The sequence below is a fragment of the Sarcophilus harrisii genome, chromosome 4, assembly GCF_902635505.1.
Source record: "Sarcophilus harrisii chromosome 4, mSarHar1.11, whole genome shotgun sequence".
Lineage (NCBI taxonomy): Eukaryota > Metazoa > Chordata > Mammalia > Dasyuromorphia > Dasyuridae > Sarcophilus > Sarcophilus harrisii.
In genome coordinates this window covers 357,707,307-357,728,550 of record NC_045429.1, presented here as the reverse complement: position 1 = coordinate 357,728,550, position 21,244 = coordinate 357,707,307, and the positions used below count along the sequence as shown (strand labels likewise).

The 21,244-nt window shown below is 33.8% G+C and overlaps 1 protein-coding gene and 1 long non-coding RNA gene across 6 annotated transcripts in view; one reads left to right on the top strand and one right to left on the bottom strand.

Annotated features, from left to right (window-relative positions):
- Window positions 1-21,244, bottom strand: part of LOC116423344 — a 71,479-nt gene that overhangs the window by 35,822 nt on the left and 14,413 nt on the right. The gene's annotated exons all lie outside the window — the stretch shown is intronic.
- Window positions 1-21,244, top strand: part of ASH1L (ASH1 like histone lysine methyltransferase) — a 217,593-nt gene that overhangs the window by 182,058 nt on the left and 14,291 nt on the right. For all 5 annotated transcript variants that reach the window (XM_031966722.1, XM_031966720.1, XM_031966721.1 and 2 more), the window contains 5 exons: window positions 11,370-11,478; window positions 11,908-12,069; window positions 12,250-12,344; window positions 19,028-19,185; window positions 20,322-20,474. In XM_031966722.1, the coding sequence (XP_031822582.1) occupies window positions 11,370-11,478; window positions 11,908-12,069; window positions 12,250-12,344; window positions 19,028-19,185; window positions 20,322-20,474 (677 nt within the window). The remainder of the gene's footprint in view (window positions 1-11,369; window positions 11,479-11,907; window positions 12,070-12,249; window positions 12,345-19,027; window positions 19,186-20,321; window positions 20,475-21,244) is intronic.

Below are 21,244 nucleotides of genomic sequence, written 5' to 3'. Positions count from 1 at the left end.
CAATATATGTTATACATGTTAAAATATATGCTAAATCCAATATATTTAAACATATTTGTACAATTATCTTGCTGCACAAGAAAGCAGATCAAAAAGAAAAGAAAATGAGTAAGATAATAAATTGCAAATGAACGAACATCAAAAAAAAAAAAAAGAAAGAAAGAAATTGGAACAGTTCCAAGTGTGTACACATACATAAGCATCTGCCTAGTTTTGGAGTGCCTGAGTTATACCTCCTCTACATACTCCTATCAGTACCTTCCCAAAACTGCCAGTACTCAAAACTTGCAGTGACTGGAAGGACATAATAAAAAATGTAGTCATATCAGAGGAGGTAAGGTGTAGCAGGAGTGAAGAATATGCAATGTAAGCCCTAGAAAAATAATAACTGAGAGAAGTACATAACCTATATTAAAAGAAATTTGATAAGTACAAATAATAGTACCTGGCACTGTGTTATGGAAAAGAACTTTGGTGGCTGTATGATTCAAGAAACTTAAGTGCTTCATCAATTTCTGCCTAAGCCAAATTGCTATTCTTCTATTCAGGTCTGATTAGGGTATGGATTATTCTAACTTCCAAGTATTGAACACTGAAAACTTCCAGCTTTGCCAAGGGAACACCTTAATCTTTAAGCCTTTATTATGTTTTTGTTCCACAGGGCATCTCTGTATTGATTTTTTATGTTTATGAAAATGGTTTGCAAAACAGCTTATATTTGCATTTATTTTATGTTCTGTATTCCATCCTTTTGGTTGACAAAATCCAACTCTTTTAAAAATAAACTCTGTTGACAGGGGAAAAAAAAAACTGAATACTAATGAGAAGGACTCAGCCTTATATTGGAAGAGGGTGGCAGAATGCACTAGAAAGTAGACTCCAACATGTAATGTTCTTGGTTGGTTTTCTGGAGGTCTTGGAGCAGTCTTCATTTCAATTGAGTAATCACCACAAGAGTAGCCAGGTGTTAAAGTCCAAATCCTTTATTATCTCCTTCACAATCTAGTTTCCTTGCTTGGGGCCCAGCTAGCTTTCTTGAGAGCCTTTCAGACCGGCCTTGGTCTCAGTGGGGAGAGCGGAGGACAGGCCAGCCACCACAAGGCTGATGAAGATGGAATGAATCTGGCTGAGTTTGTCCCAGCTTATATCCTTTATTCTAATTACATTATCATAGGGGTGAATCTTGTAGAATAGGTGTCAATCTATATTAAGTACTAAGTACATGTACTAACTAGAGAACTATTCATCACCACGCTAAACTAGATAACCATTGTCTCATCAATTCCACTGAGTTAGCACCTTGTAAGAATCCTTGTTTCAATAAGAATTCTGGCCCATAACACCGACAAAATGTTTATGCAGAACACATTGAAACACAAAGATTCACAAAGTTTTAGAATAAGTAACTGAGTCAAAAACTATTTTGCTTTTGCTGAACTCATAAAATCAAGGAATAAATCAACTCAGACAAGGCTATTGTAAAATTACATTCTTTCATAATAGCTTTTTATTTTTCAAAATATATGTAAAGATAGTTTTCAACATTCACCCTTGCAAAACCTTGTGCTCCATATTTTTCTTTCCCCCCTTCCCCTCTCCTCTAGATAATAAGTAATCCAATAGAGGTTAAGCATGTGCAATTTTTCTGAACATATTACCACATTTATCATGCTGCACAAGAAAAATCAGATGAAAAGGGGGGAGGGGAAATGAGAGGGGGAAAAAAGTAAGCAAACAACAACAAAAGAGATGAAAATACTATATGGTGATCTACATTCTGTCCCCATAGTCCTCTCTCTGGATGCAGATGGCTCTCTCCATCACAAGTCTATTCGAATTGGCCTGCTCCACCTCATTGTTGAAAAGAGTTCAGTCTATCACAGTTGATCATCACATAACCATCTTGTTGCTATGTACAAGTAAATCTAAAGTCTTAAAAGGGATAATCTGGGAAGCTGATCATGTGCACTGCATTTTTACTAATATTGAATATATATACACTAAGTTGCATAATATCTAACTACTGATAAGAAAAGATAAATGAGTTACAGGGAGAAATAGAGATAGATTGAGGTCCTTCCCCCAACTGTTATAATTCAGATCTAGAAAACATAAAGTAAATAACTTATTAAGGCATCAAATAGAATTTTAGAAATGTTAGATATGAAAGATGTTTGGTTATTAATGGGAGTAGATATGAGATTATAGATTTCTTATCCCATTTATAAAAAATTATATTAAAAAACTCACCAAAAAAAGTAAAAAAAAAAATAAATTAAACACTTCCTTTTGTGATAACAATGTAATAAAAATTATAGTAAATAAAAGATGGTGAAAGGATTAAAATTAATTGGTGAGTCAGTAATAATCTTAAAGAACTAGTAGTTCAAAGAATAAATCCTAGAAACTGTAAAATTTTGTTTTTAAAAAAAATTACAAGATGTGACAACATACCAAATTTTTTAGGATTCATCCAAAGCAATCTTTAGGAAGAAATTTAAAGGGATAAAACAATGAATTGTGCATACTAGGTAGCTAGAACATTTATTATATGTCATTAAATTATATGATATTATTGTGCTCACCATGGGATACAAAAAAGAGAAGGGGGGATTATGATCCTTACTCTCAGTGAAATTAGACTCGAATAAGGAGAGACAAAACATAAAAGGGAGCTTTATGACATTGAGGTCCAAGATGATGTCCAAGAAGACAGGCAGCCATTCTAGAGGTAGAAAGAGCATTGTGATGATAGAACAGACTAAAATATGAACTGGAAATGGAGAGTGAGCCATATAGTTGAGCTTTTTCATGATATGGTGATTCTAATCAGGGACTTAACAATCACTAAATTAGGCTCTTCAAGTAACAGAAAATGAAAAAATTAAATATTTTTTATTACAACTTTTTATTTACAAGACATATGCATCGGTAATTTTTCAGCATTAACCCTTGCAAAACCTTCTGTTAAATAATTTTTAAAAACCTGATTAAACATCAAAACAAAAATTCTGAAAATAAAGAAAAGGTTAACAAGTTAAAAGCAAAAAAAAAAAAAAAAAACCCAATAAAACTAAAAACTGCTTAAAAAAAAAAGATCTGTTAATTTGGTATTTCAAATGAAGAAGAAAATCAAAGTACTACTATCAAAAATGGAAAAGGAGAAATCATAATATGATGTAAAAATGTTTTAGCACTATTTTGCTTAGCTGTATGCCAACAAAATTGAAAAGTGAAATGAATTAGTATTTATGAAAACATTAAATAACCTGATTAAGAGAAGAAATCAAATGTTTAAATAACTCAATTTTGGGGTGAAAAAAACATTGAAGAATCCCAAGAAAGGTTTAAAATGTGAAACCAGATAGATTTTCATATGCATTCTATCAAAGATCAATTAATCCCAGAATTACAGACTTTGCAAAAGAAAAAATTGTATCCTACCAAAGTTTTCTGTAATGCAAAGATGCTCTTGATATCCAAAAAAAGTTAAAACAGAGAAAGAAAGGAGGGAAACTTATAGACCAAAACCATGAGTACTGATGCCAAAAATTTAAATAACATATCAGCAATGGTGCTATAGCAACATGTCACAAAGATTATGCACTATGTCAAGATTAGAGTTACTCCAGGAATGCAGGGCTGATGCAGTAATAGGAAAATAAAAATAAAAATAATTGTCCATATTGGTAACAGGAAGGGGGAAAAAAAATCACAATTATAGTCTTAGATATTGGGAAAGTAGAAAATTTTTCCAATAATATTAGTAACACTGCTGTTTTTTAATTTGATTTTTTTTATTATGTTTTAAGTTCCAAGCTGTATACCTTTTTCTCTTCCTCCCTATCCCACACTAGAAGAGGCCACCATTTAAGATTAGATATATATCTATATAACCATATCTATATCTGTAGATAGATAGATCTCCCCCTCACCTCTTCCTCTTCTTCATAGATCCTTTGTCATTCATTTGAATATTTGCAATATTCAAATCAACTCAATCAACTTGTGGCTCGGCTCATTTCACTCTATTATTTCATGTAAACCTTCCTATGTTAATCTAAAAATCAATGAGCTAATAAGTTCAAACATAACTTTTTTGCACATCAAAGTACTGTTGGAACTCAGAATTGGTCTAATCCTTCTAGAGAGCAATCTGAACCTCTGTCCCCAAAGTCACTAAACTGTGTGTTTCTTTTGACCCAGCAAAATCTTTATTAGATGATATTTCAAAGAGGAAAAAGGTATTTATTTAAGTACCTACTGTTGTGGAAATCTGTATGGAAGAATTACACATATTTAACATATATTGGATTACTTGCTGTCTAGGAGAAGGATGTGGGATGAAAGAAGGGAGAAAAATTTGAAACACAAGGTTTTGCAAGGATAAATGTTGAAAACTATCTTTGCATGTATTTTGAAAACAAAAAACTATTGTTATTAAAGTACCTGCTACATGCCAAGAATTGTGCCAAGGATTGTAGATAAAAAGAAAGGCAAAAACACAGCTTGATGTCAAGAAACTCATACTGTAGTGAAGGAGACAACATACAAATAATTATGGGTAAACAAAATATATGAAGGATTAATCAAATGAAATGGATCCAAATATGTAGCATCTCTCTATATAGTAGCAAAGAAATGGAAATTTGGGGTTAACTATCAGAAAATGGCTGAGCTAATTATGGTATGTAATTGTAATGAAATGAGCTTTAGACATACCTGGGAAAACTGATGTAGAGTTGGATGAGTAGAACTCAAGAGAACAATTTATATAAGTCTAGAATATTAAGAACTGGAATAAAGATGAAGCCATGCTATACTTCTTGAAGAGTGGTCTTAAGATGCAAAATGAAATATTTCATTTTGCACATGACCAGTGCTGTATAGTTTATTTTGCTTAACTGTGTGTATATGTATATCCTTAAATATATTTATGAGAAGGATTTTGTTTTTATGATTTTCTAGTGGGCTTTGGGAAGAATAGAGAGCTACATTAGATCCCTGTTAACTGAATAAAATATGAATATTTTTTTAAATGTTTTTGTTTTTGTTTTTGAATAACATAAGGGTCAGGACATCTTATTCACTATCCATTGCCCAGAAGTCTGGGACTTTGGAATCTATTTTATATCTTCAAAATCGGGATTTCTGAAATTCTTAAAAATATATTTTGATACTTTGTTTATTATTTGTTTGATTATATAATAAGGTACCAGACTTCCAGATGTGACCAAATTACACAAAAGTTTAAGAATTACTTTAAGATCATTCCCAAGTACCCACTTTAGAAACTGTTTATTTCTGGTTCCTTTTTAAAAGATTCTTTCCTCAAATTCCTAATCTTTTTTTTTTTTTTATACAAGTCTACCAAAGATAGATTAAATTATTCTAAACATCTTTCCTAACAAAAACTTAAAAGGAACAGCTTCATCTTGTCTTTAAAAATTTCTGAGATCAAAGTGCCCACTCACAATTTGTAGTATTCCCAAAACAAAAGGGAAAATTCCACAATAAGATAAAATATACTTAGAAAATTCAGGTGATTATTTGATTCTTTAGATGGAACAAATCACATTTTTTGGCAGAGCCTGAAGAATTATTTTCCTAAAACAATTTTACCTTTTTTTAATCACTCTGAAGATTTTTCTTTCAATCTAATAAAAGGTAAATCCTAGAAAAACTTTTTTTAATTAAGTTGTTAAAAAAGGTTCCTTCTCCTACTCTGATAATTACCCTGATAAGTAAGTACCTAGGAGTCCTTCTTGAACTGATCAGGCCTCTGCCATAAGAATTATGTAAAATATTTAAGAGGGGGAAGTTGTTAATATTAAAAGCTGTGTAAGGGTTTTTATTCTAATTAGACTAAAGTGTTGTCGTTGTAATATGTAACCTGGTTGTCATTCATCCTTGAAGAGGAAAAGACATCACTATATTAGAGTCAAGTTAATATATTCAGCTGTGATTGATCAACCAATATAAGTTTGGAATAATGCTCTCCCACAGATCAGACACAAATAGTCCCTGTGAACATTTGGGGTGGATTCTTTAACTCTACATTTTGCATTTATTCTGAGCTAATTCAATTCTGCTTTACACAGAGAGCACAGCATGTTGTGCATGCCATGCTGGGCAGTGTCTTCTAATCGATATCATACATTCAGTTCTAAAGTTCTTGAGAGCTTCCTTATATTCGCTTTTTCTGACCACTTTGTAAGTGCTTTCCTTATGCAAGTTTTTGTTAAGTACACTTAACAAATTTACACATTTGTCATTCAAACAATGTGGCCAGACCAACAGAGTTGTGCTCTCTCTAATAGAGTTGAAATGCATAGTTGATTACTTCAAGAAAGGACCTCAGTCTCTGGAATCTTAACCTGCCAGGTGATCTTCAGAATTTTCCTAACACAATTCAGATGAAGCGATTCCGTGTCCTGGCATAGTGCTAGTATACTGAACAGGTTTCACAGGCATAGAACTATTTGGAGGAAAAGGAAGAAATGGTACTATTTTGCTTCCAAATTCCATTCTTTTATTCGCCAGAACAAACCAAACTGAACTATAATCTTCATTAATTCTAGGATCTCATTTTATACCTACTAATGTATCAAGTTTCCGGATACATTACTTTGGTTGATTGTAAATATGAACTCTCTGCATTACTGTGACATATCAAGTCTAATAATAATACCATTTTTAGGTTTTCAAAGCATTTACAGATATCTAATCCCCACAGTAACCATGGGAGGTAGACATTATTATTATTTCCCTTTTACAGATGATAAAACTTGAGTTTGAGAAAAGTTAAGTGACTTGCCCAAGGTCAAAAGCAAGTTTTTCAAACTGGATTTAAACCCAAGGTTTCAGATCCGGGTCTAGGCTCTATCTACTGCCTCAGCAGCTAGATGACTTGTATATAATAAAACAATCCTATATCAAGAACTATTCAACCCTTAGCATTTCAGCAAAATTCAAGTGCCCTTGTAGCACAGAGTGAGAAGGATAAGGGGCCCCTGGCCAAATAGGATAGCCTTTTTTTTAATTGTTGTTTGATTATTCGTTTATCCTTATCCTAGATATAACAAGCTTAGCTGAGTACATTTTCTCACCGAGTCACACTTATTTGTATTTTATTTTAGAGTGCTGTTTGAATTGGTTGGCAAATTAGCACATCGAAGGCCTTTGCTCCCCAAAATTAAATATTCTTACTTCACTAAAGAATTCTTTGCATATAAGAATATTCTCAGTTTTGCAAGATCATTTTCAGTGTCTTTTACTATAGTTAACAAACATTAAGTTCTTACTATGTATGTGCCTAACACTGTGCTAAGCCCTGGGAATTTGAAGTAAAACAGTTCTTAACCCTCTGGAAGTTGTCATTCTAATAGGAGAGACCATATGTAATTGACTAGGTTCCTACAACATATATCCAAAGTAGATGGAAGGTAATTTCTGAGGTGGAAGCACTAGCAGCTCTATATACTGAAGAAGGCCTTCTGTAGAAGGTAGGGAATAAGCAGAATTTTGAAGGAAGCCAAGGAACCTGAGAGAGTTAAAGAGGAAGAGCATTTTACTTGTTGCTACAGCCAATGCAAAAGCATGGAGATAGGAGAAAGTGTTTTTTACAAAGAACAGCAAGTAACTGAATTGTACCGTCTGTGAAGGAAAGCAAAGTATTAGGATGGAAAGGTAGGAAGGAATCAGGTTTTGAACAGGTTTAAACACCAGAGTACTTTATAATTGTTTCTGCAGGTAAAACAAAATGAACCACTGCATTTTACTGAGTGCAGAGGGGATATGATCACACTTCCACTTTAGGAAAATCAATTTTGTAGCTGAGTAAAGGATAGATTGGAGTTGGGAGAGAGTGGAGGCAGAGAGACCACAACTAAAAGACTATTGCAGTTGTCCACTTGAGAGAATATGGGCACCTAAACTAGTACATAAGTATGTGAGTAGAGAGAAAGAGACAAGTAAGGAAGATTTGAGATTAGAAATGTCAAGATTTAATAGAGCCATTCAATCTAACTCCTTGCCTTTTTTTCAAATTACTACTTTGCCTGGAATGGCCTCTCTGCTGTGATCTCACTTGCTGACTTCAGTTTTTGAAATAACTAACATATAGTGCCTACTATGTTCCAGGCACTATGCTAAGCACTTTAGAAATATGAGATTCAACCCATCCTTTGTGACTGAGTTTAAAAGCCTCTTCTTTTATGAAACTTCAGTCATTTCATAGCCAAAAATACTTTTTCCTTCCCCTGTAGTTCTGATAGCATTTTGTTTGTATCTATTTGTACTTAACATGATTTTTTTTTTTTTTTTTTTGTCATTTTCTCCCTATTCAGTTTTCCACTTATAATGTTCGTGGATTTTGTTGTCTTTATCTTTGACTCTAGTTGGGATCATAAATTTATAAGAAACCATATTAAAATACAAAACAATATTGAATTAAGTTCAAAATTGTGATACTTCAAAGTATAATTAATATCAGTGGTTCCTCCAATAGTGCAGATTATACTGTGGGCCTCTTGTGTCTTTCTAAAAGTCCTTCAAAGAAGATTTCAGCTCACTAAATGGCCTTCATTTATTTAGATCTTTTGGGGGGTTTTTTAAACATTACATAGGTTTTCAAAAAAACACTCATTTTGCTCTCTTTTTTCCCCCTGACTGGCACACATCTTTTTTTTTATTATATTTTTTCTAAATGATAATATTTTGTACTATTTCTTGCACACAATTAATATTCTGCATTTGACTCACACACTCAGTATTTCCTTCCATTGCCCTTTAAATCACCATATAGAAGAAACAGATTTCATTGTGTTGTGTTTAAAATCTGTCAGAAACATTTTATGCCTATTCCAAGTAATTGTTGAGAAAGGCACCAGTTGACCAGTTTTTCATTTCAACAAAGTGGACTTTACTTAAAGCAAATTTTAACTATGATTTATAAAATGGAAAATTTTTGCACAAAATTGAATAAATGAAAAAAATGCAAAATATAGCGATCTCTGTCATCGTTTTGTATCATTTCTACTGATTACATGAACATAAATCTTGGCAATATGCTCATCAATTTTTCACTTATCAGAAAGCCAGAGAAATGCCATAGTTCTTAAAATATTTAGAAGTTCCTAGGGTACTTAATTTCCCACAGTGCCCCTTTTTGTGCTTTCCTGGCCTAATTGACAGTTTAAAATAGCAACAAAAATCAGAGAAAGGTATTGTGACACAAGAGATAGAGAGCTGGCCTCAAATCAGGAGGATCGGGGGCAGGTCCCACCTTTGACATATAATGGCTATGTGTCTTGGGCAAGTCACTTAACTTCTTAATGCTCTGGGCAGAGAAGTCCTAGAATGGGCATTCCACTAAGTTCTACATCCTAATTGATGCACTTATATCATGGTTCAACTTACTATTCGTTTAGACAGGACCACATCTACAATTTAAGGAGAGAAAGTAATAACCAAGTGAGCTTTCCCAGAATATTTTGAACTAGTTAAGTAAACCAAAATTAAGCTTTTTTTTTAATGGGTTCTGTATCCTATTTGACTATCCTTGAGTATAATCATTTAACATACAATAGTTATAAAGTAACTGGTATTTTAAAAAGCTTTTCCACACTATATCTCTATTGGATTCAGGATTCAGTGAAACATTGCATTTGGATGTCTCTTGGAATGGACAGAGGAATGGACTATTAGGGCAAAGAGGAATTTTTTTTAATAGTTTTAAACTGTAATGTAAAGTCTAGAACTGAAATTCAAAGACTGACATTTCAATTACATATTCTGATCCTGGTTAAAGGTGAGTTTTTGTTTGGTTTAGTTTTAATAGCTAACTTATATATCACAACCTAGCAGTTTTCAAGGGCCTATGAAAAGGAAGGAAGCATCTTAATGTATTATTTGTTCCAATGTGCTTAGTTCTAGGAGTACAGATACTAACCAAAATAAAGATGATTTTGCTTTCTTGGCTCTTACACTCTAATAGGGGAAAACTACATATAAAAGGTAGCTGAAAAGTTACTGTGGACTAGGATAGGAATGAAAGTTACCAGGTTTTGAAATCCAGTAAATCTAGAATGGTGTTGAGAGGGGAATAAAGACATGCAGACCAAAGAGCCTTCATAAAATAGAAGCTTCAAGAGGATCCCACTAATGGGAAATGGAGGCAGGCCTTATTGTATTCTATAGTTAATAGGCCAGAAGGATTGTAGAATATTCCAGGATGAGAAACACCTGGAAACCAAGGAAAGTTTCAAAATAAGGCAGAAGTAAAAGTATAATTTTGAAATCTAAAAGATCAGAAACAAATTTAGGAGGGGAAAGGAAAAGATGAAAAACTCTCATTCATAAAGGGGGCAGCAAGCCAATGAGGATGTTTTGATAGATCCCATTACTATCTCAGCAGGATTGTCACCCTCATCTTCCAAATAATGTATAATCACCTGGAACTGGTTTAAAATTGGGATGTGCTACTCAGCACTCTTAATTGGCAGCAGTTGGTTCCTGCCCCTACCCCATCCCCATGGTGGATTGAAAGTTTGTCTCATAAAACTTAATAGAATTACTATAAAATCATAGGCAGAACATAAATCAAATATGTAATCTAAAGGAATCACATTTCATAGCAAGTTCCATTATTTCCAATTAAAATAGTACTTAGTTATTTTAAAAATAACATCAGTACTTAGAAAAAAAAATTTTTAAGTCAATTCCAGGAGGCATTGGTATTAATTTACAGCTATGACATGACAGCTATTTTTAAATAGTCATCTTTTGTATTCAACAAAATCATACAAAGTCTTTTCTAAAAATTTCCAACCTTTTCCCCTACTCTTCTATATCTTTTATGTCTGCCTTTAATCCATGTGACAAACTGTATTCCCCTTATTTTAAACCAAGTATCAGTGGTACACGTTTAAGACTTATGAAAAGGAAAGTTAATGCTTACTATATGATGAGTTGTGCTTTTATATTTTCCACTTCTGCCTTGTATTTATTATGTTTTTTTCATGGTGCCTGAACTGAATCAACTTTCTCTTTAGCTCTCCATGGCTTATACTCTATAAAATTTATGATATAATTTTGCTACTCCCTCTTTAGAGAGGAAACTCCCAGCTTTCCAAACTCACTTTGAATATTTTAAAAAGAAAGGCCAGAGTCAAGGAAATCAATTAGGTTGTTGTATTGTAATTCAGATTGAGGTACTGAGGAAAAGGGATTAGGGTGTCTAAGATATATAGATTTAGATATTTTAAAGGCTCTAAAGTACTTTAAGATTAATTGGAAGTCAAAGATTACCTCATGGTTTATTGCTCCCAGGTGCTGTCTTAAATTCTTGCTCTCTTCTCTATTCTTAGGTCTGTTAATGGAGTCTACCGGATTGGGCTCTATGCCCTGAAAGATATGCCAGCTGGTACTGAACTAACCTATGACTACAATTTTCATTCTTTTAATGTTGAGAAACAGGTAATAGATCCCAAACAAGGGCTTACTTTTGGTTTTGTTGTCTAGCATTTATCTAATAAACTATTAACTAACATTGTCCATAGAACTCTAAAATATTTGGGCAGTATTTGCTTGTCATTTTACCTATTACCTGATATAATTAAGCAATTGGATCTCTCTTCTTCATAAAGAACCCTAAGAAAAAATGTTGTTTAATCTGCTTTAGTTGCTCATTTGTCTTGACAGTCAGAAAGTTTTACTAAAGTCCAATTTCTCTCCTTTTTGCTTTGATCCTAATATTTTTCTTCCTTCAGTAGAGAGAAAAAAATGATTACTTTCTCTCATTAAAATCCTATGTTAATATGAATTAACTGTGGGATGACCATCCCCCAGGAGTTTCTTTGGTAGACTTAAGATACAAGTTAAATATTCTCTGCTTTTCCCTCAAAGCAACTTTGTAAGTGTGGTTTTGACAAATGCCGGGGTATCATCGGAGGCAAGAGCCAACGCATGAATGGACTCACCAGCAAAAGCAGCCAACCTGTGACCACACACAGACGGCCAGGACGGTCAAAAGAGAAGAGAAAATCCAAGCACAAGTTGAAGAAAAGGGTGAATATTGATCCTAATGGCTTCCCTAAAGAGCTCCCTAAAGAGCTGCCTAAAGCTATTGTTGGAATAAGAGGAGGGCACCAATATGCAGCTTAAAAGAAGTTCTATTTTATTAGAAAATATTTTCCTGTTTCTCATGCTTTCTCCCCAAGTCTAACTCATGATTTTTTTTTAATCCAGAGAGGCCATCTTTCTGAGGAGCCTAATGAAAATGTCAGTACCCCAACCAGAATGACCCCCCAACTGCAAATGAAGCCAATGTCCAACCGTGAAAGGTAGCTTGGCATATTTGTTTTTTTACTTAACTTTTTTGTGCTCAAGAGTTTATTTTCTATAGTTTACATATATATCATTTAACATTGTTATTAAGCATTATTAATAGATGCTTATTTCTTTTCCTAATGATACATAACAACAAAACAAGTATCAGAAAGTGCTTGGACAGCTGGAGAATTGCATATTTAGGAGTAATTTCCAAGATCATATATTTTAATTCCTACTTAAAACATTAATTTCCTCCACAACCCCTTAAAAACTGGATATCTAGGATTCTCTTAAAGGTTCCTCAGTGACAGAGGTATTACTCCTCCTAAGGCAACCTATTTATTTCATTTCTGAGTACCTGTAATTCTTTCACTAAAATTTTATTAAGTGCCTACTATGTGCTAACCATTGGGAATACAAAAAGGCCCTCAAGCTCACCGTTTCATGAGAGAGACTCTAAGCAAACAAATATGTACAGATCAGCTATACAATGGATAAATAGAAAGTCATTAATGAAGGGAAGACACTATGTTAAGAAATTGGGAAAGGGTTGGGAAAGTCTTCCTATAGAAGTTGGGATTTTTGTTGGGACTTGAAAGACAAGAGCTAGTAAGCCAAAGTGAGGAGGGTAGCACTCAGGGAATGAAGATAACCAGAGAAAATTTTGTCCAAAGCCAAGAGGTGAACTCTCTTATTTGAAGAACAACCAGGAGGCCTGTGTTACTGGATCTCAGAGTATGCAGCAAGGGAGTAAGGTATAAGGAGACCAACATGATGGGAAGTAGAGAATGATAGGTTATAAAGGGCTTTGAAAGCCAAAAAGAGGATTATTTTATTTGATAGTGAAGGCATTGGGGGCCTAGAAATGACATGGTGGCCCTGAACATTAGGAAAAACAGTGGTACCTGAATGGATGATAAGACTGGAGTGGGAAGAGACTTGAGGCAGGTAGACACACTAACAGTGCATTGCAATAGTCTTAAGCATGAGGTGAAGAATGTTTAAGGATGGTGGCAATGTCATAAGAGGGAAACAAGTATATTTAAGAGATATTGCAAAAGTGAAATCAACAGGCCATAGCTGTTCGGTTTGGGCATGGGAGATGAGAGATAGTGAGGAGTCCAACATCACTCCTGGGTTGGGAGCCTGAGAGACTGAAAGGATATAAAAGATTGCCCAGATTTCTTGAAGCCAGAGCACAAAGTAGAAATAGAAGGTATCTACCAATCATTTGGAAAAAACCTCAAAATGAAAACTATCAAAATATAGCCAAAATTGAAAGCTTCCAGGTCAAAGAAAAAAGAGTATGAAGGAACATATATTCTGAATGATGTATTCTGAAGGAACAGAATAAGCAAAGGAAGTAGATGTGATATTGTCACTGATGCATGATGGTGCAGTGAAGTAATAACAGATTTGTAGGCAGAAGTTTTAAATTCTCCTCTGCCATTTATCATCTATTTAGGCCACAACTTCTCTGGGCCTCAGTTTCCTATTCTGAAAAATGAAGAGACAAGGAGGTTGAGAAATAAATGATAACTATGGCATAGAGCTAGTGAGAAGGGACCTCATTTATCTTTACTTCCGCCAAAACTTTGCCAAAAGCAGAGCAAGCATAAAAAAAAAGACTGCCTTAATAATTTCAACCTTTAAAGGTGAAAGAACCAACAAGGAAAACTGCGTCTGGTTCAAATTATTACCAACAAGATCTGGCTACTAGGGAGGAAATGATGGGTATCTTTGGGGAAAGTGACCTTTCTATCTTAGAAAGTATGAGATTAAATTGACATGGAGAAGACAGATTTCAGAGAAAGAATAATCAGAATCCTGTTGCCTAAAATTCTGCAAAGAGAAACTGTTCCTAGAGACAGAAGAAACTGTCAAGATTGAATTAATTTTTGTTTTGCAAGGGTGAATGTTGAAAACTAACTTTACATGTATTTTGAAAAATAAAAAGTTATTATTTTTTTAAAAAAGAATTAACTCCTTAAGATACGAAGAGAATACTAAAGAGAAAGGGATGTTCAGTATCCTCACTAAGTTTTTTTTTTCTTTTTTTAAATTTATTTTTAACATTCATTTTTTAAAAAATTTTGAGTTCCAAATTCTCTAAGGAAACAAGCAATATAATATTAATTAGACATGTGAAGTAATGCAAAACATATTTCCATATTGGTCATATTACAAAAAATAAAAAATAAGAAACGTGAAAGAAAGTAAAAAAATACATTTGAATTTATTCTTGCAATACATCAGTTTTCTTTCTGGAGGTGGATAGCATGTTTCATTATGAGTGAGTCCTTTGAATTATCTTGGATCTCTGTATTGATCATCTTTACAACATACTATTACTGTATATAGTGTTTTCTTGGTTCTATTCACTTCACTGTATTACTTTATATCAGTCTTCCCAAAATTTTTTGAAAACATACTGCACAATATTTCTTAAAGTACATTAGTATAGTATTTCATCAGTCTTACAACACAACTTGTTCGGCTATTCCCCAGTTAATGGACATCCCTTAAATTTCAATTCTTAACACCACAAAAAAGTTATAAATGTTTTTGTACATAAAGGTCATTTCTCCTTTTCTTTGACCTCTTTGGGGTACAGATTGCTAACTCATAGAAAATGCATAGTTTTACATCCCTTAGGGCATGTTATAAATTGTTTTCCAGAATGGTTGGATTGGTTCACAGCTCTTCCACCAGTGCAGTAGTGTACCTATTTTCCTATATTCCCTCCAGTATTTGTCATTTTCCTTTTTTATCATGTAGTCAATCTAATTGGTTTAAGTATAGCCCACTAAGATTTTTTTTTTTTAAATACATACCCAGAAAATGGAAACGAGCAGTTCTTAACAGAGGAAAAATGCAAAAGAAAAACATGAACTACCTTTTTCCTGCCTCAGATGTGGAGAGCTTCTAGTAGAAAGCAGAGTAATTTCCCTTTGATTTCAGACCTTCCATTTTCTGCTGCAAATGTCCCTTAAGAGAAAAATGGTGGGGAACAGAACTTCTTATGATGTGCTATCTCCTGCTTAATCTCTCAATGTACTCCCTTCTCTCCTATGACATTGCTAACACTCTGGTGTAGGTTCTCATCTTGGTCAGTTTGATGGCTTTAAAGTGATGCTAATTTTTATTTTGTACTGATTTTGTTATAAGTAATATGGAAAAACATTTAATTTCTTATATTTGGTACCTGGATTATTATAGTAGTATGCTGGTATCTCTCCCTCCAGTTTATCCCCCTCCTCCAGGCACTAATTCCTAATATGTCCAGGTCACAATTTCTCTAGGCCTCAGTTTCCTTATCAGAGCTCTCACATAGTATGATTTTCCTAAAGCACAGGTCCAATGTCAGCACTCTTCTCAAACTCCAGTTTTTTCCTGTCACCTTCAGGATAAAAAAAAAAAAATTCCTGTTGGGATTTTAATGCCCTTGATAACCTATTGTACCCCTCTTCCCCTTCATTGTTGTTCCAATCTTCTTCTATTTTACTTCCTGCCACCTACTTTTACATCCAACAACACTGGCTCCTGGTATTCCACGTATGAAACACTGCATCTCTTAACTCTCAGCAAAATTTTCTCTGGCTGCCTTACATTTTAGAAATGCCCTTCTTTGTCATCTCAGCTTTCTTGACTTCAATTAAATACCAATTAAAATCTCATCTTCTACAGGAAGCCTTTCTTAATCCATCTTAATTCTAATTATTTTTCTCCTTTAGTTATTTCCTATTTATTCTATATATAGTTTGTTTCTACATATTTGTTTAATTATTGGCTCTTCCATTAGATTTGTGAGCTCCAAAGGGCAGAGACTGTCTTTTGCCTCTTTTTGTATCCCCAGTGTTTATCACAGAGCTAGGCACATAGTAGGTACTTAATAAATGTTTATTGATTAACTGGAATGGTTATAGAAGAATAGTATCAACATGTTTTTGATTATATAATATGATAAGTTTTTATGTATAGAATCTATATATATAGAAGAAAAAATTCTTAATATCAAACATCTCCTATAAAATTCTGATATATCAGTTCTATAGGAAATTTACATAACTTTATAAGTTCAAATATTTCTCTAGTATATTACTGGTCAGAAGATAAAAAAAAACTCTCAGAAGAGGGAATGCAAACTATCAACAAATACTAGAAATAAGTGTTTTCCATATTATTATAAAATTAGTGCAAAGTAAAACAACATTGGCATCACTTCCAACCCATCAAATTGACCAAGATGATAAAAAATTGAAATTATGTTGGAAGGGCTTATCAATAAGCTGACTAATAATAATGCCCTATCGGTGGAACAGTCCTACCAAATTTATATCCCAGGTAATCAGTTACAGAGATATCCCTTACATGTGCCAAATATTCACAGCAGCATTCTTTGCAGTAGCAACATGTAGAAACAAATTGGGAAATATAATAGTATATGGATGTAATGAAATATTATTGTGCCACAAGATAGGAATACAATGAAACTTGGAGAGACTTGTGTAAACTGATACAAAGTGAAGAAAGCAGAACCAAAAAACCATATACTGAAGAATGCAGATTGATTTGGCTGTGCCCTACACTGACCAGTTTGAAACATATTCATGCCTGTCCATCATGTCTTAACTCTTGACCATATGATAGATGGAAGCAGTACTAAAAGATGACAAAATTCAGCCCAATGACAATGTCTACTGTGGGAGATAACCTACCTTTTTCTTAAGGATATTACTCAGGGTTGGGGAGAAGGGGATTATTTCTTGAAAAGTTGTGTTTGTATCACAACAAAATGCATTGAGAATCTTTGAAAAATATCAAAGTGATATGAAAAGAAAGCACCAGACATAATGAAAAAATAGTTTAGACTGAATGAAACTCAAGTAGTTAAGCCAAAAGTTGTAGCGTTGTAAAAATAAAATAAAACCCCTCAAAAATAGTCAAGAATAACTTCTTTTCCATTATTGACAGGATTCTTAAAGTGCTAAATCAGAATCATCTTATAAATGATTTTTCTAGATTTAACATTTGATAGAATCCTTCATACTATGCTTTAGAAAAGATGAAGAGATATCAATTAGATGGTAAAGATTAATTCAAAACTGATGGAATGACTGGATGCAAATTATAATCATTAATGTCTTGATGTCAGCTTGGGAGAAAGTGTTCAACGGTATGCTTTGAGGTGCTCTTCTTGAATTTGTGCTGTTCACCATCTTTATCATTAACTTAGAAGAAGGCATAGATGACACACTTACCAGATTTGCACATGATGCAAACCTGGAAGGATAACTAACACACTGGATTGCAGAGAATCCAAGAAGATCTTGTAAAGCGGAACATTTGACCAAATCTAATAAAGAATTAGTAGTAATAACTTAATCTTTTATACCTGGATTAAAAAAACAAACAAAACAGAAAAAGTCATGTACAAGAAAGAATAGAGTTTATCTTTAAAAGATTTGGCATTTTTAGTGGAGTGCAAGTTCAGTGTAATTCAACAGCATGCCAACTCAAATAACTGATATATTATCTACATTGGATTATATATGGAATGTTATAGTCCGTACTGGAATTCCTGCTTTTAAAATTACATCGATTTCCTGGAATTGGGAATGGGAAAGCAACAAGCCAGTAAAGGACCTGAAGATAATGCCACAGGAATACCAGTTAAAGAAACTGGTAATATATATTCCAGAGAAGAAAAAACTTACGAGGGGCAAGATAAGCATCTTCAGTTATTTGAAGGGTTGTTATGTGGAAAAAGTATCCTCCCTAGAACAGAACAAGGAACAACGGATAGAAAACGTGCAAAAAGTTCTGTGCAAAGATGGAATGTGCTCCTTCAGGAAATAGGAAGTTTCCCCTTCATTGGAGAATCTCAGGCAAAGAATTAATGACTCCTTGAGGATCAGTTAGCCCTTTTTTAAAATGTTAGAATTCTGGTTCAAGTGCTGTCGAACTAGGTAGTATCTGAGGTCTTTCTGTGAATAAATGATCTCCTATGTCCTTGGGATCCTGGATTGTACAAAGCTCAGCATAAAAACAGATTTAAGAAATACTTTCTATAGATAATACTGTGCAGTTAGGCATGTTGAGAGAAAAGAGAGGTAGGTGTGAATAGAAGTGTATAAATGGTCTTGTAATACTTAACAGAACTGAATAGAATCTCAGAAAATTTCTTTAGGAGATTAGCAAGCAAATTGGATTCTTCTGTGTATTTTATTACAGTATCTCCATATAGTTCATATATCCATGATTTTTGTCCCTGTGTATTGTATGCCCTGATCAACTCAAACATCTTTGATTATGCTGTTACTCAATTCCATATTGGTGTAACACCTTTTCATGTTTCAGGTTTTTTTTAAATGCTTTTTCTCTTTCTAGTTTGAAAAGCCCCTTCTTGAAGGAGGCATATCATGTATCACATATCTCTCCTAATGATAGCCTAAACAGTGTCCTCAGTGGGGGCATTAAAGAATAATGTTTAATTGAGTTCCTGATTTTAAATGGAGGTATTGAGAAGAAAGAAAGTATAATGTTTTGTATGTTCTATACAATATTTACTTATCACACTTAGGAAAAGTCCTCACAATTAAAAAAATAGATCTCCTATAACCCTATCTACATACAGACCTCTTTGTAACACCTTCACATTGCACTGATAACTGCTCCCTCTCCCTTCCCAAAGGAACTTTGTGTTAAAACATCATGTATTCCTGGTCCGGAACTGGGAGAAAATCAGACAGAAGCAAGAGGAGGTAAAACACACCAGTGACAATATCCATTCAGCTTCCTTATATACCCGCTGGAATGGTATCTGCCGAGATGATGGAAACATCAAATCTGGTGAGTCATGAGAGGGGACCCATTTACATCTCAAAGGGCTGACCACAACTTATTTTCTTCAAATAAAGCTTCCAGGGGATAATCAGTATCAAATTCTAGAAAATGGATTGAAAAGTTGATACCAAGGTTCATTGATTAGTGTGAATAAATGATGTTTTCTGTCACAATCCTATAGCATACTGATCTATATTTTATGAATAAGATGAGTCCCCTTCTTGTTATTCTTTCTGCTATCACCCTTTAGTCTAAAATATTGCCTGAGGAAGGAGAGACTGAATTATAATTAGGTATAATAGGGATATGGAAGGATGCCCCTTGTGTAGCAGTTGATAAGCTATTTTTCTCATTCAAATCAACATACAACTTTCGAGTTTTTTTTCCTTTCCTTTCACATAGAAGATAGTTGGATTGTCATTCTTCAACAAGCTAATGTCAGATATAGCCGAGTTCAGAATTGTTCTTTATATAGACTAAAGGTAGAATAACTGGCAAATCTAAAAACCATTTGGTTAAAAATGTTCAGGAACACCATTTTTTTCTGTTTCCTCTTGGGTTTCCTGAGAGTTCTAGTGTTAGTTTTAAATTACTAATCAACATACTTAACAGTCATTGGGAGCTTTATTTTTGCTTTTTAGTTAGCTATCCTGCAACATTTTCAAAAAACTGAGCAAAGAGCTCACCTAATACATATTTGTTTCAAAGAGTTTTTTGTTTGTCTTTCTTTTCCAGTAGGGGAAATAGGGGTTAATAGAAGGGAAAGAAGGTGAATTTTCATTAATATGGGGAAGGAGAGGCTTTCTTCCTGATATATAAGAGAATATACTGAGCAAGTCCTAAATAAATTCAGAACTTTGCCCAGATATTTCAGTGGCTTGATTGATTTTTAAAATGGCAGTGATTTTCTGACTTTTACATAGTTTGTTTTTCTATTTTTAATAAGTCTCATATCAGTCCAGTGGCTAAAATCACTGTTAATTCCCATCTTTTGCTTTTCTAAGAAACTAATATTTCTTGCATTCCATAAGGAAAGAAAGGGGCCTCCTGAAACTACTGAATTTTTTCAATCGAACCAAGGGAAATATAGAGAGAATTTGGGCTCACACTGAATGAGACTTGTTATCTTTCTGCCTTTCCAGATGTCTTCATGACCCAGTTCTCCGCCTTGCAGACAGCCCGCTCAGTTCGTACAAGGAGATTGGCAGCTGCAGAGGAGAACATTGAAGTGGCCCGGGCAGCCCGCCTGGCCCAGATATTCAAAGAGATATGTGACAGCATCATCTCCTACAAAGGTGACTAGATCCCCAAGCAAAGTTCCTTTCCCTCTTACCTTCGCATCATGTTTCCTTTTCCCCCTCATCTGCCTCAGAACTGAAGTTAATGTCCTACATTCTGTTGCATGTTAAAATTTGCAAAGTGCTTTCCCTCACTTTCTCATTTGATCTTCACAATAGCCCTTTGAGGTTTATAAAACATCATTTAAATTGAACATGCACATAAAAGACATTATTATAAAATGATACTCCATTTTCTGATACATAATTACCTGATAGCAATAAAATATGTTAACATAGACTTAATATATATATATATATGCATATGAATAACAGCTGTTCTAAAAAAAAAAAGCAAAATATATCATTCCCTATTAATTAAAAACTGCCATCATTTCTCTATTTAAATCATAGTTCTTTTTCGGCCCTAATGGATTAAAAAGAAATACTCTTCCCTAAATTCCATGTATTCTCTTGCACCAATAAATATGTTGGCTATATATGTCTCTGCTTTACCTAATAGTGTCCCAGACCATCTGTTTTCTTATTAGATCTGATTTTTAGATCTAACCATTAGACCCTGCTTCAGTAGCTGGATCCCAAACTGGTGACTATACACTCTGTGGTGTTCCTGAGCCCAGTGCTGGCAAACTATTTGATGTTTTTCAACCTTCCCCACTCTGACCAGTTGGCAGTCAGAATATCTTTTCTTGGTGGATATAATAATGTCTGTGATAGTGTTGGTATCGTTATTTTACAGTTGAGACATTTGAGACTCAAGAGAGGTT